Source organism: Balaenoptera musculus, chromosome 1, assembly GCF_009873245.2.
Source record: "Balaenoptera musculus isolate JJ_BM4_2016_0621 chromosome 1, mBalMus1.pri.v3, whole genome shotgun sequence".
NCBI classification, from domain to species: domain Eukaryota; kingdom Metazoa; phylum Chordata; class Mammalia; order Artiodactyla; family Balaenopteridae; genus Balaenoptera; species Balaenoptera musculus.
This window is the reverse complement of record NC_045785.1, coordinates 159214160-159242051: the sequence shown is the minus strand read 5'-3', so window position 1 is coordinate 159242051 and position 27892 is coordinate 159214160. Positions and strand designations below refer to the sequence as shown.

General features: G+C 40.0%; 1 protein-coding gene across 2 annotated transcripts in view; it reads left to right on the top strand.

Moving 5' to 3' along the window:
* Positions 1-27892, top strand: part of SMYD3 (SET and MYND domain containing 3) — a 711719-nt gene that overhangs the window by 524031 nt on the left and 159796 nt on the right. For both annotated transcript variants that reach the window (XM_036829018.1, XM_036829026.1), the window contains one exon: positions 26746-26813. In XM_036829018.1, coding sequence (XP_036684913.1) covers positions 26746-26813 — 68 coding nt within the window. The remainder of the gene's footprint in view (positions 1-26745; positions 26814-27892) is intronic.

Here is a 27892-nt window from a genome sequence, read left to right as displayed (position 1 = left end):
CACATATGAAAGTGGTATTTGGAATTTTGAACTTTTTTCCAGTTCATTTATTTGGCAACTTATTCATAATTACAAAAAAAAAAAAAGACTTTCAGAGACATTTAGTCATATTTGAAATGGGTATCTTCCTAACAGACAATGAAATATATAAAAAGCTATAATAATACAGAGAATATAGTACTAGAACATCATATAAGATTAAGAATTATGATGGGATAAAGACCTTTCAGCCTCTGTCTTCTCTCAAAAATCATCCATCACCCGACAATGATGGGAAGAGAGAGGAGTAGAATTGATGAGACCAGCAGTCACCTACAACACTGGTCCACCAACAGTGAAGACAGAAGGCCATCGGAGGTCTGATGGCCGCACTCACAGGGTAGGGCTCGGCGAGATCTAAGCGCTTACAGCAATGGCTGCCAAAGAGAAGCAAGCAGATTTCCTGCAGAACTCTGGAAAGGCTCAGAAATTAAAGAAGCCAGGTACTGAGGAGGATGGGTTGATGTGGGAGCTTGAAGGAGAAGGAGTGTTTGAGAGACTGCATAAAATCCTCCCCTCTACTCCCTTCAACCAGGGGCAGCGCCCCGTCATATGCAGTTACGGATTCTGGAGCGAGCCCCAGACCTCAGGCGCAGCAGAGGTTGAGGGTGAGGAGGATATAGGGGTGTTGGCTTATCTAAAAGTCTATCTCCCCAAGGGCCAGATCTTTAGCAGCCAGAGCTAAGCAGATTTTTTTTTTTAATCTATGCCTAGAAAAAAGCTTAGGAGAAAATAATCCATAATTGTAGTCCTAGTTGGAAAACTCTTGGTAATTTTTCTTTTTTCCTCTGTTTTTCACATTTTAGTATGTATATATTATTTTCTTGCTAAAAATAGCTAAATGATGCAGGAAAATAATCATTGTGATGAAGAAGAAGAAAGAAGGAGGAAAATGGTTGTCAAGGCTTAGTGAATATGCTCCTGAAAATCACCTTTTTTAAACAAACTTTATTTTTTAGAGCAGTTTTAGGTTCATGGCAAAATTGTACAGAGAGTGCAGAGGGTTCCCCACACAAGCACAACCTCACTACTGACACCCCCTCTGCAGTGGTACATTTGTTACCGTCAGTGAACCTGTACTGACACATCCTTAGCATTCACTCTTGGTGTTGTGCATTCTGTGGGTTTGGACAGATGTTTAATGGCATGTATCAACCATTATAGTATCATACAGAGTAGATTCACTGCCCTAAAAACCCTACGTGTTCTGCCTATTCATCCTTCCCTCCCCATTAACCCCTGGCAACACTGATCTTTTTACTGTCTCCGTAGTTCTGCCTTTTCCAGAAGGTCATATAGTTGGAATCATCATGTTGCCTTTTCAAATCAGCTTCATCGCTTAGTAAATAATATGCATTTAACTTTCCCCCATGTCTTTCATGGCTTGATAGCTCATTTCTTTTGAGCACTGAATATTTTATTGTCTGGATGTACCACAGTTTGTTTATCTACTCACCTACTGAAAGGCATCTTGGTTGCTTCCAGGTTTTGGCAGTTATAAAAAAAGCTGAATTTTATATGATACTTTTTTCTCTCTTTTCTTAGCATATCAATTATATGTCTTTTAAAACTTTTTTTTTAGTGGTTGCCCTAGAGTTTGCAATATATATTTAACAACTAATCCAAGTCCACTTTCAAATAACTCTATACCACTTCATGGATAGTATGAGTCCCTTATAATAACAAAATAATCCTGATTTCTCCTTCCTGTTCTTTGTGTAATTGCTGTCATTCACATCACATATATTAGCATACATAATTGACTACATTGTTGTTATTATTTTGAACAAACTTTTGTTTGTTAAATCAATTAAAAATAAGAAAGATAAAAGTTTTATTTTACCTTCACTTGTGGCTCTCCCTTTTTTTATGTAGATCCAATTTTCTGACCTACATCATTTTCCTTTTCTCTGAAGACTCTTTCAACATTTTTTGCAAGATGGGTCTACTGGAAACACACTCCCTAAATTTTTCTTTGTCTGAGAAAGCCTAGGTTGGTGATTTTTTTTCTCTCTCAATATTTTAAATATTTCAACTCCACTGTCTTGCTTGCATGGTTTCTGAGGAGAAGTCAGATGAATTCTTTTCCTATTCCTCTATAGGTAAGGTTCTTTTTTCTTCTGGCTCTTTCAAGATTTTTTCTTTCTCTTTGATTTTCTCAAGCTTAGATATGGTATGTTTAGGAGTAGTTATTTGGGCATTTATCCTGCTTGGGGCTCTTTGAGCTTCTGGAGGTGTGGTTTGATGTTTGACATTAATTTGGGGAAAATTCTCATTCATTATTGCTTCAAGTATTGATTGCTTCTGTTTCTTTCTCTCTTCTCCTTCTGGTGTTCCCATTACACATTTGTTACACCTTTTATGGTTGCCCCACAATTCTTGGATATTCTGTTCTTTTTTTTTTCCTTTGCTTTTCCATTTTGGAAGTTTCTATTGTCATTTCCTCAAGTTCAGAGATTTTTTTTTTTTCCTTAGCTATGTCCATCAAAGGCATTCTTCATTTTTGTTACACTGTGTTTCATCTCTAGCATTACTTTTTGACTCTTTCTTAGAATTTCCACCTCTCTGCTTACATTATCCATCTATTCTAACATGTTGTCTACTTTTTCCATTAAAGCCCTTAGCATATTAATCAATATTTTAAAATTCCTTGTCTGATAATTCCAATATAGCTACCATACCTGATTCTGGTTCTCATGCTTGTTCAGTCTGTTCAAACTGTGTTTTTCGCTTTTGATTATGCCTTGTCATTTTTTGTTGAAAGGCAGACATGTTGTAGAGGATAAAAGGAACTGCTGTAAATAGGCCTTTCATAAGGTGTGAGGGACTGGGAAGCATTCTGTAGCCCTGTGGTTAGGTCTCAGTCTTTGGGTGAGCATGTACCCTGGGCTGTGGACTTCACAGTGCTTCTCAGTTTTATCCCCCCTCCCAGGTAGGACAAGACGGCTAAAGTGTTCAGCCAAGATGGAGTAGGCTATTTCCCTTCCCCAGGGCATTTAGGCTCTGATAAAACTCCAGCAGGGGTAGGCTGTGGTAAATAGCTTCTCCCAAGGCCAGGCCTTGTGAAGAACAGAATTCCGTGGTGTTTTTCAAAATGGTTCCTTTTCCCCTTCCTCTGCCAGAAGCATGAAAGGATTTTTCTCCAATATGCACTGTGAGGACCTGGTAGAGCTCCTGGAGGTAAAACTCACAAAGGTATGGGGCCCCCTGTCACTGGGTCCCCTGGAGTTTTTCAGTCTCAGATTTGTCCACACTGAGCCTCCAGCAATTTGTCAATTACAGTTTAGGTTTTCCTGTGCCAGCACTGGTTCCCGTGGAGGTTTCTGCTTCCTGTAGGTTGTGATTCTCCACAACTGTCTCTCCAGTTTTGGGGCAGCAGTCTGCCCTGTGACCTCACTTCTCTGACAGTTTTGAGAAGAATCATTGATTTTTCATTTGTTCAGCTTTTTGCTTGTTGTTAGGATGGAGTGGCGACCTCTAAGCTCCTTACATGCTGGGCCAGAAACAGGAAGTCTCATCCTGTTTTTAAAACAGGGCTTTGTGAAAAACTGAAAGCATTTCCACTAAGATCAGGAACAAGACAAGGATATCCAGTCTTGTCACTCTTATTCAACATAGTTTTGAAAGACCTAGCCACAGCAATCAAAGAAGAAAAGGAAATAAAAGGAATACAAATTGGAAAAGAAGAAGTAAAACTGTCACTGTTCGCAGATGACATGATACTATACATAGAAAATCCTGAAGATGCCACCAGAAAACTACTAGAACTAATCAATGAATTTGGTAAAGTTGCAGTATACAAAGTTAATGCACAGAAATCTCTGGCATTCCTATACACTAACAACGAAAACTCAGAAAGAGAAATTAAGGAAACGATCCCATTTCCTATCGCAACAAAAAGAATAAAATACCTAGGAGTAAACCTACCCAAGGAGGCAAAAGACTTGTACTCAGAAAACTATAAAACACTGATGAAAGAAATCAAAGATGACATAAACAGGTGGAGAAATATACCATGTTCTTGGAGTGTAAGAATCAATATTGTGAAAATGACTATACTACCCAAAGCAATCTACAGATTCATTGCAATCCCTATCAAACTGCCAATGGCATTCTTCACAGAATTAGAACAAAAAACTTTACAATTTGTATGGAAGGACAAAAGACCCATAGCCAAAAGAATCTTGAGAAAGAAAAATGGAGCTGGAAGAATCAGGCTCCCTGACTTCAAAATATACTACAAAACTACAGTAATCAAGAGAGTATGGTACTGGCACAAAAAGAGAAATAAAGATCAGTGGTACAGGATAGAAAGCCCAGAGATAAACCCACGCACATATGGTCACCTAAGTTACGACAAAGGAGGCAAGAACATACAATGGAGAAGAGACAGCCTCTTCAATAAGTGGTGCTGGGAAAACTGGACAACCACATGTAAAAGAATGAAATTACAATACTCCCTAACACCGTACACAAAAATAAACTCCAAATGGATTAAACATCTAAATGTAAGACCAGACACTATAAAACTCTTAGAGGAAAACATAGGAAAAACACTCTTTGACATAAACCACAGCAAGATCTTTTTTGACCCACCTCCTAGAGTAATGAAAATAAAAACAAAAGTAAACAAATGGGACCTAATTAACTTAAAAGCTTTTGCACAGCAAAGGAAACCATAAACAAGACGAAAACACAGCCCTCAGAATGGGAGAAAATATTTGCAAATGAAACAACGGACAAAGGATTAATCTCCAAAATATACAAACAGCTCATGGAGCTCAATATCAAAAAAACAAACAACCCAATGATAAAATGAATGGAAGACCTAAATAGACATTTCACCAAAGAAGACATACAGATGGCCAAGAGGCACATGAAAAGATGCTCAACATCACTAATTATTAGAGAAATGCAAATCAAAACTACAATGAGGTATCACCTCACACTGGTCAGAATGGCCATTATCAAAAAATCTAGAAACAATAAATGTTGGAGAGGGTGTCGAGAAAGGGGAACCCTCCTGCACTGTTGGTGGGAATGTAAATTGATACAGCCACTATGGAGAACAGTATGGAGGTTCCTTAAAAAACTAAAAATAGAACTACCATATGACCCAGCAATCCCACTACTGGGCATATACCCTGAGAAAACCATAATTCAGAAAGAGACATGTACCACAATGTTCATTGCAGCACTATTTGCAGTAGCCAGGACGTGGAAGCAACCTAAATGTCCATCGACACATGAATGGATAAAGAAGATGAGGCACATATATACAATGGAATATTACTCAGCCATAAAAAGGAAAGAAATTGAGTTATTTGTAGTGAGGTGGATGGACCTAGAGTCTGTCATACAGAGTGCAGTAAGTCAGAAAGAGAAAAACAAATACCATATGCTAATGCATATATATGGAATCTAAAAAAAAGGTACTGATGGACCTAGTGACAGGGCAGTTATAAAGATGCAGACATAGAGAGAATGGACTTGAGGATACGGGTGGAGAGGGAGGGGAAGCTGGGGCAAAGTGAGACATGTATACACTACCAAATGTAAAATAGATAGCTAGTGGGAAGCAGCTGCATAGCACAGGGAGATCAGCTCGGTGCTTTGTGACCACCTAGAGGGGTGGGATAGGGAGGGTGGGAGGGAGGCTCAAGAGGGAGGGGATGTGGGGACATGTGTATGCATATGGCTTATTCTCTTTGTTGTACAACAGAAACTAACACAGCATTGTGAAGCAACTATACTCCAATAAAGATGTATTTTAAAAAATTAAAAATAAAAGTATCTCTGCATTGAAATAAATAAATAAAACAGGCTTTGGACCATTTTATTTTCCTGAACACAATGCCAGCAGCAGGAACTGTATAGCAGTCCCGCAGTTTCTAGTTTTATAAGAGCTTATAAAGAAGGACTTCGTGTCTTACCCAGTAAGCTCTCCATGACTCTTTTACAGTTCAAGTAAAATCCCAATTTCTGGCAAGATCTGAAACTGTAGCTTTTTGGGTTTTGTCACGTATTTAAAGCATCATACCAGAAGTAAGCCCATGGGAGGCATTATCATATATTAAAGGCTACTGTGATTTTTCCTCCATGGATGTTTCTAGAAACATAGTGAAACATTGAGATGATTGGATTTGCAGCTGTTGAGGTCAAACCTTGGCCCAAGATTTTGTGTCTCTGTTTTCTCTTTAGTGTTCAGCACAACCAACATGCAGGGTTCTGTTTCTCCTCCCCCTCCACCTCATCTGCTTGACACGTTGATAGGAACTTGGCCAGGCTGCCTGGCAACCGAACCAAAAGCCATATGGCTTGTTCAGTCAGAAAGGATGTTCAAGAATAAAATAACCATGTGGACAGCCCTGCACAAAGTCTTTTAATCATGGAGGCATTGAACTTTAGAAGGAGTGTAGTGATCACCTAGTCCTTCCCCTTGTTTCACAGTTCTGGAACCAATGTTAGCAATATTGTATTTCTGACAACATCAGGATTCTCTAATCACTTTGTGTATGGTAACCTTGCAAGATAAATGATGAAGAGAGATGAGGGAACCTAAAGCAGTGAGAAATTCAACCACTTGCTTAAAGTCCCAAAGGTAGTGGTAAAAACAGAGCAACAGTGAGATTTGTTACTTGCAGCCTTTGGATCTTACCTCGAAGTCAGTGGTTTTGTGGCATATTTTTTCTCTACCACCCACCCGTTCTTTAGTCTAGTGCTGGGAAATAGCTTCTGTGAAGTAGATGAGAAAAAGCTGCTGGGCCACGTGGGAGGCTGTATAGTGTGGTGTAGTATTTGATTGAATTGAGACTCTGAAACTACATTGCCTGGGTGCCTCATCTGTAAAAGGAGGATATCCACTGTACCTGCTTCAGAGGGTGGCTGTGAAGACCAACCAAAACAGTGTCCGGGTATCTTAAGCATACAATTCATCCATCCTTTCACTTGTACACTCACAAGTTTTTGTTGAATATGTCAGTGAAGAAAACAGGTAGATATCCTTGCTTTCATGGAGCTTACATTCTCATAATAAAGATTAATTGTAGTAAAATGGATTTAGGGGACATGGGACCTCTCCTGATTCTACTTCCTCTCTCTCCTTGGCTCCAGGGGTTCCTGAGGGCACAGTGTGAAAACTACTGCAATAGGTCATGCATCTTAACAGCCAGAACATTGTTCCGAGCTAGAGTGGGAAAAAAAGTAGAATTATATGACAGCATTTAAGTTTTCCATTACTGACATAAACTCTTCCAGAAATATCAGGTAGGAGAGAAGGATGATTTCTATGTTTGAGTGTCCAGTTTGGAGAGCTAATTAGCAACTTGTCTGCTTTGCCCTCCTTAGCCATCTTGTATGCTCACAGCTGTGCGTCTTACTTTGTGTCTTATGCAAGCTGATACTGTAGGGTGAAAGGATGAGAAGGAAATTTAGATCCAAAATGCTGACAAGATGAAGTGTTCTCTAAAGACTCATTCTCCTTAAAAATGAAGTTATAACCCAGATATCTTCTCTTAGCCAGCTGATGGGGGGAAAGTGGAAAACTCAAGAAAATCATTTGGTTGAAAACTGTGTTCTTAGAAATCAGGGTTGACTCAATTTAGAATGAGCCTGTGCAGCTCAAACTCAAGAAAATCATTTGGTTGAAAATTATGTTCTTAGAAATCAGGGTTGACTCAGTTTAGAATGAGCCTGTGCAGCTCTGCAAAGAAGCATTTGAAACTTCTTTGTTGTAGTGCCTGAGAGAAAATTGAGTAGATAATGAACCTTAGTTTGTGATTATCTTCAGTTCTTTTCAGATACCTACAAACACTTAAACCTTATCTAACTCTGCCTTCCCTCAGTAATTTTCAAAGACATCTGGTAGCATTTCACTAAACTGAGTTGATTTGGGAGGGGGGAATTTTTTTTTTTTACTGTTGCCATTTTAAGGGGCTAAATACCACAGAGGAGACCTTTGTCATTCATATGGAATATGTCCCAGGGCAGTTACAAATCTCCAAATGTAAAAATGCCATATAACATGTAATTCTCCTTTTCTCTCCCTGAAAAATGTAAAGTATAATTGAAAAAGTTAAGTAAGCCAGATATGTAATGATTCCATAAATTCAGGATTAAAGTAATTTATAAAGCTAATTTCTGGCTATTCTTTAGACTGATTCACTTCTGTCACCAACACTATCAATTAATTTTCATGTCAGGATCATTTTCAGAGAGAAAAAAGTTTGTTCTATTTTACCCAAGTCTTTGCTTTCATTACAAAAGCCAAGAATAACAGAGCCTATGATTCAGTCACTAGGCAATGGACCTTTTCCTGTGGACATCAGCCTTAGAGCAAGGAGTCAAATATCTTTCTCAATAAAATTAAAAATGATCATGTATCATGTACCTTCAGCATCATATATGCAAGTGTAAAATTCATGAATACTAAGTGTCTACTGTAGTGCAGCTGATTAAATTTTGAAAGTCAATACCGATTTCCCTTTGAACTTGGATTTGACCTGCATTCGTTTTATTAACTTTTTTTCCAGAAGTCATCCTGTCCAGTGCACTCAAATAAAATACGTAGGTTTTACTCAGTTTCTTTCTATGCATATCATACCTTATTGTTTAGAAAAAGAGCCATCAGACAGAGAAAAAAGTTTTGGTGTAAGATAGATGGGCAGAGGGCTTTGGGCCCTGGTATCCATATGTCGCATAAGAACACAGCAAATGATGGGAAAACGAACAGGAAGTCTTTCTCTGAGTAGGAAGGCATTTGAGAGGCCATCCAGTTGGTCACCTTTACCCAACTCTCTTTTCACCTTTGATTTTATAAATGGGGAAAGTGAGATGAAATGACGTATCTCCCTAAAGCCACGCAATAGAGTCAGGGCTAGGACCCAGGTTTTCTGACTCCTGTGTCTGTCTGCTTGTTATTGTGCCGCGATAGCTTCTGAGACGTCAACTCATCTTCATCAGAGAACTTGGTCAGGAGTCGTCAGGAACCACAGACCATCTGAGCTAGAATGGGTGTGCTAGCTCACCTGCACCACTCCGCACGTGGTGTTAGGAGTTCTTTACCACCCATGATGGGTTATTATCTAGCTTCTGCTTGAACGCTGGTTCATGAGATGGACAGTCCAGCTCTTACAGATTTTCTGTATGCGTATCCCAGTTGGACTATCCTCTGATTTCTGTCCAGTTGTCCCAGTTTTCTTCCTTGATGTATCAGGCATTCACTATATGCTAATGATACAAAGAGGAATAAGATGTGACTCCTCCCCTCCAGGAGTAACTTTATAACTTACTAGGGGAAACCATCAAATAAATGAGCAATTATGGTCCAGCGGGATAAGTGCTTTGGAGGGGTGTGTACCTTGCTATGCAGGAGGAACATCTAAATCAGACTGGAACCAGGTGAGGAAAAGCTTCCTGAAGGAGGTGACCCTTGAGCTGGGGTCTGGAATAGGAGATGAGTAGATGAAGAAAGAAGAAGGGGCATTTCAGACAGAGGAAACAACCTGAGGGAAGGCACAGAATCATTCATCAGTACATCACTTTAGAGAACAGTACTATGTTCTCTATGGCTGGGGGAAGGGAGATTTATGGCAAGTGCTAGGAGGGAAGGTGGGGAGGAATGTGGGAGCAGACTTTGCAGCTGCCTGCATTGTGTGCCGTTGTGTTGTCAGGCCTTCACCCCTCTTTTTTTTTATTTTTTTATTTTTTTTATTTTTTTTAAACATCTTTATTGGAGTACAACTGCTTTACAATGGTGTGTTAGTTTCTGCTTTATAACAAACTGAATCAGTTATACATATACATATGTTCCCATATCTCTTCCCTCTTGCGTCTCCCTCCCTCCCACCCTCCCTATCCCACCCCTCTAGGTGGTCACAAAGCACCGAGCTGATCTCCCTGTGCTATACGGCTGTTTCCCACTAGCTATCTATTTTACATTTGGTGGTGTATATATGTCCATGCCACTCTCTCACTTTGTCACAGCTTACCCTTCCCCCTCCCCGTATCCTCAAGTCCATTCTCTAGTAGGTCTGTGTCTTTATTCCCGTCTTGCCACTAGGTTCTTCGTGACCTTTTTTTTTTTTCCTTAGATTCCATATATATGTGTTAGCATACTGTATTTGTTTTTCTCTTTCTGACTTACTTCACTCTGTATGACAGACTCTAACTCCATCCACCTCACTACAAATACCTCTATTTCATTTCTTCTTATGGCTGAGTAATATTCCATTGTATATATGTGCCACATCTTCTTTATCCATTCATCCGATGATGGACACTTAGGTTGCTTCCATGTCCTGGCTATTGTAAAAAGAGCTGCAATGAACATTGTGGTACATGACTCTTTTTGAATTATGGTTTGCTCAGGGTATATGCCCAGTAGTGGGATTGCTGGGTCGTATGGTAGTTCTATTTTTAGTTTTTTAAGGAACCTCCATACTGTTCTCCATAGTGGCTGTATCAATTTACATTCCCACCAACAGTGCAAGAGTGTTACCTTTTCTCCACCACCCTCTCCAGCATTTATTGTTTCTAGATTTTTTGATGATGGCCATTCTGACCGGTGTGAGATGATATCTCATTGTAGTTTTGATTTGCATTTCTCTAATGATTAATGATGTTGAGCATTCTTTCATGTGTCTGTTGGCAATCTGTATATCTTCTTTGGAGAATGTCTATTTAGGTCTTCTGCCCATTTTTGGATTGGGTTGTTTGTTTTTTTGTTATTGAGCTGCATGAGCTGCTTGTAAGTCTTGGAGATTAATCCTTTGTCAGTTGCTTCATTTGCAAATATTTTCTCCCATTCTGAGGGTTGTCTTTTGGTCTTGTTTATGGTTTCCTTTGCTGTGCAAAAGCTTTTAAGTTTCATTAGGTCCCATTTGTTTATTTGTGTTTTTATTTCCATTTCTCTAGGAGCTGGGTCAAAAAGGATCTTGCTGTGATTTATGTCATAGAGTGTTCTGCCTATGTTTTCCTCTAAGAGTTTGATAGTGTCTGGCCCTAAACTTAGGTCTTTAATCCATTTTGAGTTTATTTTTGTGTATGGTGTCAGGGAGTGTTCTAATTTCATACTTTTACATGCACCCCTCTTAAGATGCCGTCAAATTTAACTTGTCCTGCTTCAGAATGTGAGGATCAGAAAACTCTGGATTCAAATCCTGACACCGGTATTAGGCCTTTCTAAGCGTTAGTCTCCTCGTCTGTAAAGTGAGGTTGATATTAACTTTTCCCAACTTTTGTATAAGTAAAAGGATGAGTGAAAGCACCTCACGTAGTGCCTGACTCCCTGTAGCTATTCAGAATATTAGTTTCCCTTCTTTTCCTAAAGTGTCTGTAATAATTACATCAAGAGCCCCTACCTTGGCTGTTGTGAACTCTGTCATTAGACTGGCCTTTTTTTTTTTTTTTGGCAGGAATCCTGTCATTTTTACCTAACCACACAATTCTACATTTTGGAGTGAAATTAAATCCAAAGTAAAGATTTTGCTTATTACTTCCTAAGGCTTTGAGAGAGAAAGTAATTAGAAAGGTAAGTTATGACTTTTCCAGATATCCTGCATTTAGCAGGCTAACTAAGAGAGTTAGATGAGGGGGATTTCTGGGAGAGTCAGACAAAAAGGTCAGGGAAGCTACTAGATTTGACTGAAGTATGTGGAGGAGACAGTGTTTATATGACAGATATATTTTGTTTGAAGAAGGATTTTGAACCTACCCAAATATAGTAGCAATATATCGGGAGCAGAGGGTGTGTGTTAGCTAAAGCACATGTAAGAAATATAGCAACCCTAGGAAAGATCCAGAGTGTAATAGAAAGAGTTGAATTATTTGCAGTGAAATCATAACTCAAATTAGAAAGGAAAAGCCTTGCCCAGAGGAAAGTTGAAGTTAAAGAGTAAGGACTGGCCACTCTTTAACCCCTTCCAGGGGTCTTTATCAAGAGAGGCAAGGGAAGTGTGGAAGAGGAAGTGAGCCTAGTGGAGCAATGGGAAAGGGAGAGGAGGGAGATTTAATGACGAAGCAGAAGTGAAGGAAAGGATGATGTGTAGCATTTATTTGTATATCTAGTGTGTCAGAATAATGGCTTTTTCCCTTCCTTTCTTTCCACAGGCACCCCTGCCTTTTTTTTTTTTTTTTTTTGGCTAAATAGTCAGGTCTAAATTATGACCATGGTAAAATGATGAAGGCAACTCAAAGTGAGATGAACTTCTGTTAATAATACTCAAATTCATGGAAAAACTTGTCTGTAGTTGACAGTCTTTACTGTCTTTAAAGTCTTGGCTTTAATTCCTTTTCATTATTTTCTATACCAATTCTTTGAAAGTAATTGACTAAGCGCTGCAGATAAACACATACTCATCTGGTTTGGTGTAATTTGTCTTCCCTGGCATCTTTACTGGCAGTGTTATCCTGAGGATTAGTTTCTATTTCAGTAAAATGAGAAATAGACTAATAGCATGCTGGGATGGTGATCATTTTTCTAGGGGGTTGGTTTTGCTCAAGAGCTGACATCAAATATGTTAAAAAGGAAATAAGCAGGGTAGCTCAACTGCCTTAAAATGGGTACACAACGTTCAAATGGTGACATAGTGAGAGACAAATCATTGCCCAACAGAATGTAATTATCATTGGACTGAGTCAGAGCTTGAGATGGGTCGGCAGAGGAGGGAAATTTGAAAGTCAATTCTTACCACCATCCCTAAATCCTTCCCAGGTATACCAGAGCAGATTCATCGAGAAGAAGGGAGTAGCAAAGGAGATAGAGGAGGTGGGGGAGAAGGAGGGTTGCAGAGGGAGAGAGGGATACTTATGAACCACAGTGGTTTGTGGGAACTCAAAAGTAAGCAGGTAGAATTAACACTATCAAAGGTAACACTCCGTCCGCCTAGCTTGTGGTAGGCATTCCCACGTCACAGTTTCCATTTTGTTCTCTCACTTGCTCAGTGCAGATTATCTGAGTTGTCAGTTTATGAGTATTTTCCAGTGCCAGCCTCAGGGGCTAACATGGTTTTGTGTATGAATATCTCAAATATTTACTGAGCCTCTGAGCATGTGTTGGGCTCTGAGGAGGAGGCCATGGTGAATCAGTTGTATTTCTTTCCTCAAGTCTATTTATCTATTCAGAAAATACTCATGGAGGCTTACTGTATGCCAGACACATTAGTAAGTGCAAGTGTAGAAAATATCATGATTTATTTGCATAGCCTCCTGATAAGGAACACTTGGGTCATTTGCAGTTTTTGCATTTACAAAGGATGTTACTATGGACATTTTTCACATATGTGCCTCCCAGAGCTCCTTTGCAGGAGGTTCTCTTAAGTAGTGAAAATGAATGTACTACAGCTACATGCATCAATGCATGCGAATCTTAGGAGCATAATGTTGAACCAAAAAAACAAAAACAAACACGTACAAGTTGCAACCGTAAACGTGGTATGATTCTGTTCATAAGAAACCAGAAGCGTGCAAAAATAAACAATATGTTGTTTAGGGATACATGCATATGGAATGAACTATCATAAAAACAAGGGAATAAGAAACACAAAATTAAGATTGTGATTATCACTGGAAGATGGAGAGGGAATGAGTGAGATGGGGGGGGTACAAAAGCTATTGTACTGTTCTACCAATATGGGAAGCTCTAGGTAATTTCTGTTTATTCAGTGGGTAAATGGAACCTTGACATAGATTTATATTAAGTATTATATTTATATTTTAAATATGTATTTAATTTTTTATTTAAAATATTTTTAAAGGGAGGTGTGGATCATGACCTCAAGAAATTTATGGGATTATTGAAATAGAAAAGACATATTAGCAAATAAATGCCACAAAGTGCTTAAGAGATGTAACTCGTATTCAGTTGCTTATAGTCTAGTATAGAGATTGATTTTACATAATTAGCTTCAATTCAAAGTAGAATGTGATAAGTGCTGTATGAATAAAGTGCTATGAGAGTATAGAGAAATAAAATTCATAGGTTATAAGAAAGCTTCTTGAAGGAGGTGCCATTTAAGCTGCATCTTGCAGGATGAATAAAATTATGAGCAACTTAGATCATGATGGAAGAATTTGTTTAAAGAGGAAACACTGTTAACAAAAACGTAACACCACCTGAGTGCAGGACACAACTGAGGGATGACAAAGAGACCAGTGTAACTGAAACAGACAGTGAGGGCTGGGTGTGGTGGAAAGGAGGGAGGAGGCTAGATTGAGGACCTTTAATGTCATGCTAAAGAATTTTGTCTTTATTCTGCAGCCACGAGGTGGATCTCATATTTCTCTTTATCTGGTGGCAGTTTAAAGAATGGATTGGAAAAAGATGAGGGGGAGGGGATGCAGAGAGCCTACCTTGGAAAGTTGCAAGCAAAAGATTGTGAAGGTCCAAGAAGTAGTGGAAATGGGAAGAAAAGGATGAATGTGAGAGGTGATACAGAGATATGACCTGATTGGTAATTGAATTTGGAATGATCTACCACTTTCCTTAGCTTACCTTTTTGCCTTGGTTCTACATTGACTCCTGTATCTGTCTCATTTGATCTGCATCTTTGATTTATTTAATTGCCACTGAACAGCAACTCAGGAAAAGAGTTACCAACTGCATTTTACCTAGCATCTTTAAAACACTAGTCTGGGAAAGATTAGCAGTATGTGACCACTACAAGTATTTATACCAGGGCAAATGTGTAAAGACTAAGGAGAAATATACTTTTCCTAATTACAGGATCTCTCAGGATTTGACCACTTATCTCTGATTTAATCACATCCGTGCATTAACATGTAAAGGTATTATGCCTAATGTGCTACATGTTAGTTTCTTTTCCCTTAAAAGTATTGAGGCAGAAGGTAGATTGTCGGTCCCCTCCCTTCACCCTGCCTCGCCCCGGGAAAGCAACTGGAGATTGGTTTCCTGTGGACCGATACTCCAAGATGAGAATAGCAAGACAATTGAGAGAGGAGGCTGGGCCCTGCCCAGATAGAAGATAAAGAGACCACATATTTATCATTCTTGAAGTCAAGGAGACCCTCCCGACTAGAAGGGTCCTTGGAGATCAAAAAGGGAGGGGGCGCCACCCCATAGTAAGTGATGCTAACTACCCATAAGCCTCTTCGATAGAATCCATCATGGCTGAGAGATGCACGCGCACACATGGGAGGATCCTGAGACATGACCAAATACGGACTCTGAACCAGGCAAATCAAAATCATTGGCCAAAGGAAACCCAGAAGAAACGCCCCATATAAGTGACTTAAACTACCACGAGGGCGCGACTCTCTCCCTGAGTCTGCCCGTGTGTCTATCCACACATACTACACTCTTTTTTCCTCCTAATAAACACTTTACTTGTTTCACAACTTTCCATCTTTGTGGGGATTCTTTTCTGCAAAGCCGAAGGGCCAGGGCCTTGTCACTGACCGCTGGTCTAGTGGCTGGGATTCAGCGCTCTCACCGCCGCGACCCGACCTCAATCTCTGGCCGGGAACTGAAACCCTGCTTCAAGCCGCTGCAGGCCGAGGCCACCCGAGATCAGTATTACATCCATTAGCTCTTTTATTTTTAATTATTCAAGGTAAAGAGGATTATTGCGTTCCAAAAACATTAAACAGAAAATCTTTTTTAAAATTTCAACAAAAATCATTGTTGAAAATGTTTCTGAAGTTCTCTTGGCCTTAGTAGGTACAATTTACTGAACACATTTTAACCTTACTTGGTGTTGAGCTTCTAGGCTTCATTTGTGATGTGTAGTACTGTGGTTGAAGAACAGGCCACAAACTAATCACAGAATATAATTCAGAAACTATAAGCAGAGTTTTTGTTATTTTTGCTGTTCGTTCTTTAAAACTGAACCCTACATGTGAGCTAGTTTTCTTAAATTTTCTATCCCTACCTCCTCTGCTCAGACTAATATCCTGAAAAATATTTTTAGTTTATTTAAAGATTTCTTATAGTTGGAGTCCAGTATATCAATGTGTAGACAAGTTTCCCAATGTAGTAAATTTAAATATGGAAGAAAAAAAAAAAATCTCACCTTACTTTGTTTCTTTCTCCTAATACACTGATAATAGTTTATATTATGACCAAAGAGGTCTAACAATCTTGAATTCCTCTTTGGGGAAACAACACTTTACCCAAAGGTATTTATTTTTATCATTTTCTGGGATGTTTTGGGGATTTCATGATTACATGCCTACCAAGTTCCTTTGTTTTAGATTCTTATAGCCTCCTGCTCAGCCTCTAATTGCTACCTACTCTATCTGATAACTGCCTTTCTGTTTTGATCCTAGTGCCTTACTAAAACTAAAGATATTTAGTCTTCACCTTGATATAGCGTCTAGGTATGTGCTGACCCCTGCATAAGGAAAGGTAGTTGGATATATTAAGAAGGCTTTGGTTGGGACATGACACTCTATATGTGGTTGAGGGCATTTGGGGAGTTGAGGCTCATTTAGGAAGAGTTTTTACACCCCTCTGCTGTTGTGTGTAGCCAATGCTCTATCTGCCTTTAGCTTAGTAAAAGCTTGCTCTGTCTACACTATACTACGAAACATATCATTGGAGCATGTCGACTTTCAATGTTTCTTTTGCACAGAATGCTAGCCATGGTGGAAGCAGGGAGGGACACCTATCTTTAGTCATTAGCAGGAGCATCTGGGGAGCCTGTATCACAACCTGCTCAGTAGAACAATGGTAACAGTGGTGCCCATCACCCAATACTCTCCCCGCTTACCTATAAGCTGCCTCTTTATTGATTTGCTTCTGAAAATAAACTCTCTGACTTATTGGACTGAATTATTATCAGGCAGCCATGTAAAATCATTATATCTTTTTTCTATCCTTGTCAATCTTTTATTTTTTTCATGACAAGCCAAATACATACTGGCAATCAGTAATTCTCATACTTCTCTTTACTGTGAGTCTTTGTAACTTGTTTATTGTCAACTTACTGTTTCCTTAATCTTCTTTTCATGCCTTTTACTTTTCTATTTCATTTTTGCTCCATTTCCTAAAATGATCCTTGCATTTCAGTTTTTTTGGACTTCTCTTTTATTGATAATGCTTTGGTTTATTTTTCCGTTTCAGATACGCTTTACGGTAATAATCTTCACTTAGGGATATTTGTGTGTTATTTTCTTTGAAACCAAATTTCTTTTCCTGCCATTGATAACTTGACTAATTTTTTTCCACAAACTTCAGATTAATTCTCAGTTGGACTGTTATGCTATTCATTGTCTGTGAATTCAAAGTTGGAAACCTCACATATGCAAATTCATTTATATTTGCTTTAATTATCAAACTCTGTTTCCTTTAGTGAATATGTTCTGTTTTGCATTTAGATGTTGCTGGAAAATGAGGAGAGAGTATATGCAAAATAAGGCTGGAGGGAAAGAAAGAATCATTTGGAATTTTATTTTTTATTTTAAAAAATCTAATTAAATCTGTATAACTTAAGAAAAGGAAAACTTGACTCTTTTGTGATCATGAGGGTGGACTGTTGAATCTCACAAATTAGGAAGTTCGGATGTTTCTTCTTTGTGGAGGCAACTCTGAGAGTGATCATTATAAAGGACAATGCAAAGGAAGTGGGGAGTTTTAATGGCCAGACCACAGGCAGGATAATCTGATTTTTAATAGTTAGGATTTGTCTATGGTCATGAAAAAATATTCTTAAAAAGATATCTGAAGAGTATATGAAAATTGTGATAAAATGAACATTGAGTGGACAATTTACTCTCAGATACTTGTATAACCAAGGAATGCAGTGGGCTCTTGGCCACCAAAGACTCTGGCTGGTGCTATAGACGATTACCCACTCCTTGGCATTTAGGTAACAAGGGTGTTGCAGAAACAACATGCCCTGTTTTTCTTCAGGTCCTGTGTAGTTTCTGTATACGTCTTTGTATGTCTTTCTTCAGTTCCTTACGTGTTGTCTTGAAGGCCAGTACTCTCCTTGAAAAATAGCCAGCTAAGATTCCGGAGCATACAATACCTATCTGTATGACTTGTCAGGATAATCATGAGTGACTTTGAAATCCGTCTGCAGTGTCTCTACCCAATGTATCCTCATAAACGCTTTCACTTGGTTATTTAGAGGGAGCTATGTGGTAGGTGGGGAAAAATGTGAACTTGGATTTTAAAGTAACTAATTTAAATTCCATTCCAGGGAAAATTGCACTGCTTAACTGAGTATGGAAAGAAGATAGTGGGAACATATGTGCATTAGGTCACCTCCAGAGCATAGCCAAATTTGGCAAGACCATTGACTTGGCTCAAGTGATGTAACTTCATACCGGGATTGTACTTTGGGTTTTGAGTGACTTATGATAGTCTGTTTTATGATGACTGATTCAGAGGATGGTGAAAACAATGAACTGACAGTGGTGAATGCCTTTGGGTGATGCTAAGAGTCACCCAACCCAGAGCCAACCCAGTCTGTTAGTGGGAGGGGTTCTGAGAGGTCAGAGCTCAGGGCCTGATGTGGCCGTGCTGACACAGACGTCCTGTATGTCCTCCAATACCAGCTGTATAGACCTCTATTTACGTTCCTCCGGGAACCTGGAGCTGTACATAGTGATGTTGTATTTCATTAATCCCAAGGTTCATATTTTTCACACTTTCACATCTCTGAAATTGGAATCTGTTTTACGACTAATAGCATAATATAGTTTGTTAGTGGTTTTTCTTAGTGGTGCAAAATATAATGGTGCATCTTACTAATTACCGAGTTTGTCTTATAGTTGATGAACTGGGTAATAATAATGATCTTGCTACTATTTACCAAGCTTCCTGTGTGCCAGGAGCCATTCTGAGGCCTGCATGTATTATCTCACTAAATCTGCACAATTCCTCAGGTTTATAGCTTTCTGGTAAATTCTGCTCTTTTATTTCTGGCTTTTCCTAATCTAAACTAATTGGCCAATAGTGTAGAAATGCAGACACATAATTTAGCACATTTCACCCCACATAAAAAATACAGATTCCCTATGTTTTTAAATGTGATCAGGTGGGAAGGCAGAAGGCATCCATGAAACAAGAGACCACGATCATGCTTATTTGGGAGGAAGATGGCAGGAGGGCCATGTGGGAAGGAGGAGTTTTCTCCATATTCTGTCTCTGATCCTTCCCTGTGTGAATGCCTACAAATACCGTGACAGTCACGTGACAAGGTATCAAGGCCTCATTTTCTCCTTCTTCCTTTAGCTGCTTGCTCTTTTGTAGCTGATTGATCTTTCCAGCCTGTATTGGGGAGCGAGTATCCCTTTCTTTGTGGCACTAATTTGGTAAGGGCGGCTGGCTGCAGTCAGACAATGGAAGAGTGGAAACTTCAAAGGCCACCCATTTTAATTTACGTCTCCCAGCTGGTCTTCAGTAATCCCCAGCAATCCTTCGTGTGAATGATCAGAGGGTCGGGGGGGGGGCCAGTGCGCCACCCAGGGCCGTGGAAGACCAGCAGTCTCATGTGTTTCTAAATTGAGCAGACAGATTAGAGTGCTGCCCTGCGTCATTGCAACTTGGATTTTGACAGACTGACTTGCAAAGAGATACGGCCAATAGTCCGGAAAATAATCTTTGGCTGAGGAAGGCCAAACTTTGTCAGAACTGGAGAGAAATGTGACGTTTTTTACATTCTTATTTCACTTGGATCACCAGGCAAAGTGGTGAAAGGGGTAGTTTTTGCTCCTTGCTGTCGGTGCCTTGGTGCATAATAGGCCCTTAATAAATGAGTGAATAAATCTCCAACTCTGAAGGCCCCGGCTACAACACTGTTCCAGACCTCGCCTTTCACTTAACCCCCTCTCCCAATCTGTCCTGTATATAATTCCTTCGGGCCTGAGTTTTCTGCTAAGGCAAACTAAATTCTGCTGCTTTGTGAGAGCTGGTGAATATGTACCAGAGGATAGCACATGGATTTCTCTTAGCTTGCTTTTCCTCGTCCTTAAAATGAAGCTAAAGTACTAATAGCTTGTTGGTGAGGGGCTGGAGAAGTAGACAAGATAAGATGAGAAGTCCTTCAAAGGGCACCACAGAAATGTCAGATGTCTCTCAGGCTACACATTTGGGTTTAGTAAAGGCTTTTCTGTGCTGGAAAACTGTGAGCTCAGTAGTATGATTTTCACACAGCCTCAGCAAGTGGTGGAGGAAGGCGTTGAGGTCATCCCTACCCAGGCGGCTGTCCTCCCGAGAGTCACCCTGGCCTGCATTCAGCCCTTCCTGCATCTCCTTTCTGGTTCTTTTTCTTTGCTTTCTTTCTTTCTTTTTTTTAAATTGAAGTATATCCTTCCTGGCTCTTCAGCAAAAACAATTAAATCATGGTATTTTAGGTACTACTATCTTTAATACTGCTCTGCCTTTTTTTCTCCTCTCCACAACATGGAGTGAGAAGAAGACACATTTTAGAGGTTTGTGAGTCTTTTTAAACCAAGAAAGAAATGTGGTGGGTATTTTCTACAATCTGTGTCAAAACCCTAGACCCCTATTCCTTTTACTTATTGGTGTTTACTTTGTAATAGCTACTATTATCAGATGTCACCACCTTTAACTTTTGAAAGTCAAAGGGGTCTGTGTAGGTATTAGGTTTATGCCAGTTTTCCTCAATCTAAGGAACCAGATTTTTAGAGTTTATAATTAAGTTGATATTTTCCCACTGTGTCACATAAGGAATAAGAAGTTTGAGTTACACTCGTGACTCCAGACTCCAGGTACCTCCTCTGGCATCTGCTTCTTCAGTGAGCCTTCGCTGACCTGCCCCAGCTGAGCTAGTGACCCCTCTGCTGGGCACTAGTACAGTTCGCATGTTGTTAACTGACTAATACAGCTGTCTCCCCTGCTGGTCTCAGAGTCCTTGAGGGCAGGGTTCTGACCTTGTATCTTCTTATAGTTCCAGAACCTAGTCTGTGTAAGTCACTGTGACTTCCTGCAACTCTGACTTTGTTGTAGGAAGGAATGGAGATGGGGAGAGAGAGAAAAGTGGGAAGGAGAGGAGGACATTAAGAGAACTTTTTTTTTGGCTGTACGGTGATGATTGCCTTGGTTTATTTATACATTTTTTAAATAATTTTATATTTTACATTTTAAAAATAAATTTATTTATTTTTGGCTGCATTGGGTCTTCGTTGCGGTGCACAGGCTTCTCATTGTGGTGGCTTCTCTTGTTGCCGAGCACGGGCTTTAGGCGCACAGATTTCAGTAGTTGTGGCACACGGGCTTCAGTAGTTGTGGCTCGCGGGCTCTAGAGCGCAGGCTCAGTAGTTGTGGCGCACGGGCTTAGTTGCTCCGCGGCATGTGGGATCTTCCCAGACCAGGGCTCGAACCCGTGTCCCCTGCATTGGCAGGCGGATTCTTAACCACTGCACCACCAGGGAAGTCCTGCCTTGGTTTATTAACAATTCTATATAGAAGTCACAAAGGCTAACAAAGTCACTGATATTAAACAAACATTTTTTGAACGCAGTGTGTCAGACATGTCTGAGCCAGGAGGAAAAAAAGAATAAAGTAGAAGTTCTACTCTCTTGGAAGTCAGGTATACAGAAATAGCTGTAATATCGTGTGCCGAGTGTGGGCGTGAGCATGTGGACAGCGTGCAGGAGCAAAGGGCGAGGGGTCTCCCTCCCCAGCTGGCTGAGACCGGAGGCCTCCCAGGAGAGAAGACTTTTCAGAAGAGGCCGGGAAGAGACTGGAAGATTTGGTCAGGACCAGATCCAAGCCCAGCAGTCAGCCACTCTCCCTCGCCCGGGGCTTGTCTATCTTTTTAAAGCTCGTGCTTCTATATTGCTTTCCTACTAAGGAGTCCCTCTAACTAACCAAGAAGAGTCCATCAGACTTTACTTTCAGCAATACGCATTATAGAAGAAAAGATGTATTTAATCTGCCTTTCCAAATCCCCTCCTCTTCACATTCTGATGAACTCTGAATGGGACAAGGGGGTCTTCCCTTACGAATCTCTGTAGGTCACTACTGAAGTGGTGCAGGGTGCGTGCCGGTGTTTTATCATCACCAACTCAGGCGCCTGGTCAGGAGAGAGGCTGGGAAGAGTACCATTTATGTATTCATTATGCTGTTTAATTTAATATGGTACCAGAAGAAAGGACAAATAATCACATCGTGTCCTTGCATTGAAGTCCCACCCATCTGTTGTGTATCTGTCTGTCTGTAAGAGTGGCTGGTGGAAGCGGGGAAGGGCTGATTACCTCTTAGAGAAAGGGTTGGGGTGCGGGTGGGAATGAAGCCATGGTTTATTTTCTCTTTTACTTGCTTCTGTATTTCTGAAAATAAAGGAGCACACCTTGAGAGATCACAAGAGGGACTGTCTAACCTCAGAGCCTAGTTTCTTGCATCCTCTGGACTCCGTAACTAGAGTTGTGACTGTCTAGTCTGGTGTCCTTTGCTTCCTGGCTCCCGCTCACGTGGGTCATTGGGCAGTGTCCAGGGATTGGGTAGGCATGGGAAGCCACAGAAGGATTGACCCACTGAGGTGCTCCCACATCTGTGGCCACTGCTCGCCAGAAACAGCTCCAGACGCTATAGCCCCCAGAACACCCTGGTGCAGGCCCGTGCAGCTTGCAGATGAGTCATGCACACTTCACGTGCTCTAATGTGAAATACATGCTTCTGGGGTTTCAGTCCCTGAGATGTCAAGTACGATCAGTATGACAAACCCTCGCCTGCCAAATTTTCTCCTGGAAAGAATATTCACCTTAATTTCTACATAGTGAGCATAACCTCAGCTCACACTTGAATTCATCCTTCGTTTGGGGATTACATTAAGCAGTTGGTTAGTGTTCAGTATTATCTTTCACATGGAATATTTTTCTGCAGTTTTCTTTTCTCCATTAACTTGATGGAAAATCAGTTAACTTGATTTGAGGCGCACTCTGCTATATTCGATTCAGCCTCAGTGAGGTGATACTCACCACCTAGCATACGTCATTTAGGAATTTAGTACTGGAACTCAGAAAAGTTACAGTGAGGAATACTGGCACTGCCCACGGGTAGATTTTTGCTCCAATTACATGGAAAGAGAATGGTGAAACTGGATTATCATGTAAGAGAACATTTTTAGAGATTCAAGTTGAACAAAAGAATCTTTAAGTATGCTCTATGGAAAAAAGTTGAATTCATTGTGATAATAAACTTTTTGGATAGGAGCATGACTAAATACAATTTTTAACAGAAAAGACTCTTACGTCAGAGCTATGGAAACCTACAACAATATTCTATAATAAGTTATTTAAGAATATCATAGTAGTTCTGAGCCTCAGGATGTGGGAGGGAAATTAAACAATGGAAATCATGTTCCAGGGCTTTATATTTTTATACATACTTGGCAGACATCTATAGTAAGTGCTTTTTTCATCAGATGACTTATAAGGAGGTGAAATGCTAGGTGATGTCCTCAGGGAAAGAACAATGAGCAAATTTGTGAATATCATTCCTGTTTTGCTTTCGATTATCAAGGACAATTGTTGAAGATATAATAAGTTCTGCTGTGAGTAAAGCCCTTAGAAAAATGAAAATATGGGTGGATTTTAGAAAGCAAACATTTTATCTAAGGGGGCTTCATTCTGTGAATCCTCATTTGCTAACATTTGGTAGTTTGACCTTGGAAAACATGTAAAATAGGAAGCACAATTTTATGATTGCTGTTCCCTCAGTTATGACATTGGCCTTGATGTTGATTTTAGCCTTGGCAAGTCAATACTGAATATTCTATATGTCTAGTGAACACTATTTGTGACCACAGCTTGAAATGTGACAGACACTTTTAAAGTTGTGGAAGCAGTACTTGAATGTACCAGGGTCTAGAAGGACACATGTCCCAGTATATTGTGATATGGGATGTGATAAAGTACTTTACTTAAGTAAGATTATTTTATTTATTACCTGGCTTGTATAGTAAAATACATTTGCAAAATCAATAATATTCATATAACATAAGGACAGAATTTTAATTTTTCCATTTAACAAGTGGTATACATAGTTTAATTTGCTTTAAATTAGTTTTGTACCCCCCCACCAAAAAAAAGCATTATTTATCAACACATAGATTTTTAAATGAATGTTTTTGGTTTGGCCTTAGATAGCATCATGGTTTCATGACCTGATGTTTACCGTTACTATCATTTACTTTTTAAAAACCAGTCAGCTAAAAAAAAAAAAACCAGTCAGCTTAGATTTTATAATTTTTGTATTCTGTTTCTAAGTGACAAGGTAAGAGAGAAGGTTTTGGGTAACTGGTTGCAGCACATTTCAAATAACACACTGCAGGGACTTCCCTGGTGGCGCAGTGGTTAAGAAACCGCCTGCCAATGCAGGGGGACACGGGTTCAAGCCCTGGTCCAGGAAGATCCCACATGCTGCAGAGCAACTAAGCCCGTGCACCACAACTACTGAGCCTGTGCTCTAGAGCCTGCAAGCCACAACTACTGAAGCCGCGCTCCATAGCAAGAGAAGCCACCACAATGAGAAGCCGGTGCACCGCAATGAAGAGTAGCCCCTGCTCGCCGCAACTAGAGAAAGCCCGCACGCAGCAATAAAGACCCAACGCAGCCAAAAATAAATAAATAAATTTATAAAAATAAATAAATAAATAAAATAATGAAGAGAAGTAAATCTAACACATGGCACATATTCTTTAAAATTTCTCTTTCTCTTTCCTGCTCCATTCCTATTATTTACTTATTTATTTATGGCTGTGTTGGGTCTTCATTGCTGCGCGCAGGCTTCCTCTAGTTGCAGCGAGCGGGGGCTACTCTTCGTTGCGGTGCGCAGGCTTCTCATTGCAGTGGCTTCTCTTGTTGCAGAGCATGGGATCTAGGGCACATGAGCTTCAGTAGTTGTGGCACATGGGCTCAGTAGTTGTGGCTCGTGGGCTCTGGAGCACAGGCTCAGTAGTTGTGGCTCACGGGCTTAGTTGCTCCACGGCGTGTGGGATCTCCCTGGACCAGGGCTCAAACCCGTGTCCCCTGCATTGGCAGGCAGATTCTTTTTTTTTTTTTTAACATCTTTATTGGAGTGTAATTGCTTTACAATGGTATGTTAGTTTCTGCTTTATAACAAAGTGAATTAGTTATACATATACATATGTTCCCATATCTCTTCCCTCTTGCATCACCCTCCCTCCCTCTCTCCCTATCCCACACCTCTAGGTGGTCACAAAGCACAGAGCTGATCTCCCTGTGCTATGCGGTTGCTTCCCACTAGCTATCTATTTTACATTTGGTGGTGTATATATGTCCATGCCACTCTCTCACTTTGTCACATCTTACCCTTCCCCCTCCCCATATCTTCAAGTCCATTCTCTAATAGGTCTGTGTCTTTATTCCCATCTTGCCACTAGGTTCTTCATGACCTTTTTTTTTTTCCCTTAGATTCCATATATATGTGTTAGCATACGGTAGTTGTTTTTCTCTTTCTGACTTACTTCACTCTGTATGACAGACTCTAACTCCATCCACCTCACTACAAATAACTCCATTTCGTTTCTTTTTATGGCTGAGTGATATTCCATTGTATATATGTGCCACATCTTCTTTATCCATTCATCCGATGATGGACACTTAGGTTGCTTCCATGTCCTGGCTATTGTAAATAGAGCTGTAATGAACATTTTGGTACATGACTCTTTTTGAATTATGGTTTGCTCAGGGTATATGCCCAGTAGTGGGATTGCTGGGTCGTATGGTAGTTCTATTTTTAGTTTTTTAAGGAACCTCCATAGTGGAGGATAGTGGCTGTATCAACTTACATTCCCACCAACAGTGCAAGAGTGTTCCCTTTTCTCCACACCCTCTCCAGCATTTATTGTTTCTAGATTTTTTGATGATGGCCATTCTGACTGGTGTGAGATGATATCTCATTGTAGTTTTGATTTGCATTTCTCTAATGATTAATGATGTTGAGCATTCTTTCATGTGTTTATTGGCAATCTGTATATCTTCTTTGGAGGAATGTCTGTTTAGGTCTTCTGCCCATTTTGGATTGGGTTGTTTGTTTTTTTGATATTGAGCTGCATGAGCTGCTTGTAAATCTTGGAGATTAATCCTTTGTCAGTTGCTTCATTTGCAAATATTTTCTCCCATTCTGAGGGTTGTCTTTTGGTTTGTTTATGGTTTCCTTTGCTGTGCAAAAGCTTTTAAGTTTCATTAGGTCCCATTTGTTTATTTGTGTTTTTATTTCCATTTCTCTAGGAGCTGGGTCAAAAGGATCTTGCTGTGATTTATGTCATAGAGTGTTCTGCCTATGTTTTCCTCTAAGAGTTTGTTAGTGTCTGGCCTTACATTTAGGTCTTTAATCCATTTTGAGTTTATTTATTTTTGTGTATGGTGTTAGGGAGTGTTCTAATTTCATACTTTTACATGTACCTGTCCAGTTTTCCCAGCACCACTTATTGAAGAGGCTGTCTTTTCTCCACTGTATATGCTTGCCCCCTTTATCAAAGATAAGGTGACCATATGTGCGTGGGTTTATCTCTGGGCTTTCTATCCTGTTCGATTGATCTATGTTTCTGTTTTTGTGCCAGTACCATACTGTCTTGATTACTGGAGCTTTGTAGTGTAGTCTGAAGTCAGGGAGCCTGGCAGGTGTATTCTTAACCACTGCGCCACCAGGGAAGTCCCAAGGATCCTACATTTTATTTTGAAAATTTTTGTTGTCTTGCCTATGAAGTTTCTTAGGTGACTGGTAATCCTGTCTCCCCCTTGTTTTTACAGGTGATCTGCAACTCTTTCACCATCTGTAATGCAGAGATGCAGGAAGTTGGTGTTGGCCTGTATCCTAGGTATGGTGGATGGCATTTCATTTACTGGAAGAAGCAACTTTAATTCCCACCCACCTCCTCACCCTTTTAAAAGTAGTTTGAAAGGCTGTTACAAGCAGCTGGTTCAAGAGCCACGCTTGAAACTTAATGATAAGTTACAAGAAAATGGAAAATGTGAAGTTAAAAAAAAAAAAACCGTTTTATATCACCACATTATATGCTATGGTATTAACAGAGAGGCATACCTCAGATCTAAATTCTTGTTCTCAGGAACTTTGAGGTAAAAAGTTGGGGATTGTGGGTGCTAATAAACCATCAGGCTGAGATTTTGTTATTCCCCCACCCTTCTGGGCTGATGCACATGATCGTTTCACCAGACTTGCCATACTGCGCCAGTTGGGTTCATTTGGTCTTTCGACTTAGCATACTCTGAGCCCCATTGCTCCAGGAGGTGAGAACACTTTCAGGCTCTGGCCTTCTGAAGTGTTCTCTCCAGCTATCTCTGAGGTGATCTGAATCACTGAGCTACTAGACTGTCCTTCCACAAGCACTCCAGGGTCACTCCTAGTTTCCTTTTGTTTTCATGCTATTAGGGTCCTAATACAAATAGGGTCTTTCTTATAATTAACTGTGAGTCTGAGAATTCAGCTTCTTATTTCTCACATGTTATCAACTACATGTCTATGGTATGGGTCCTCAAAAAGCAGTAACATAGACTAGTTCAGAGCATGGGCTCTGAGTTCAGACCACCTGGTTCAAATTCAGTCACCATTTACTAGTTATGTGTCCTTGGGGAAGTCATTTAACTTCCATGTGTCAGTTTCCTCATCAGTAAATGATCCTCAGAAGATTATGGTGATGGTTAAATTTGATAAACATGCTCAAGTGCTAAGAAAGTGGTTTCTACATGGTGATGCTCACTTACAGTTATTTCTAACTGTAAATGTGGTGGCAGCTTAAATCCATTCCCTCCCCAGATGGAAAAAAAAAATGTGCCTCCAAGGTAATAAAATGACTTGGCCATGGCCCAGAATGCATGAGGGTCTCGTTAGCGAGATAACCTAGCGTTCTGTTGAAGAGGAAGTACTCCTAATTATTCT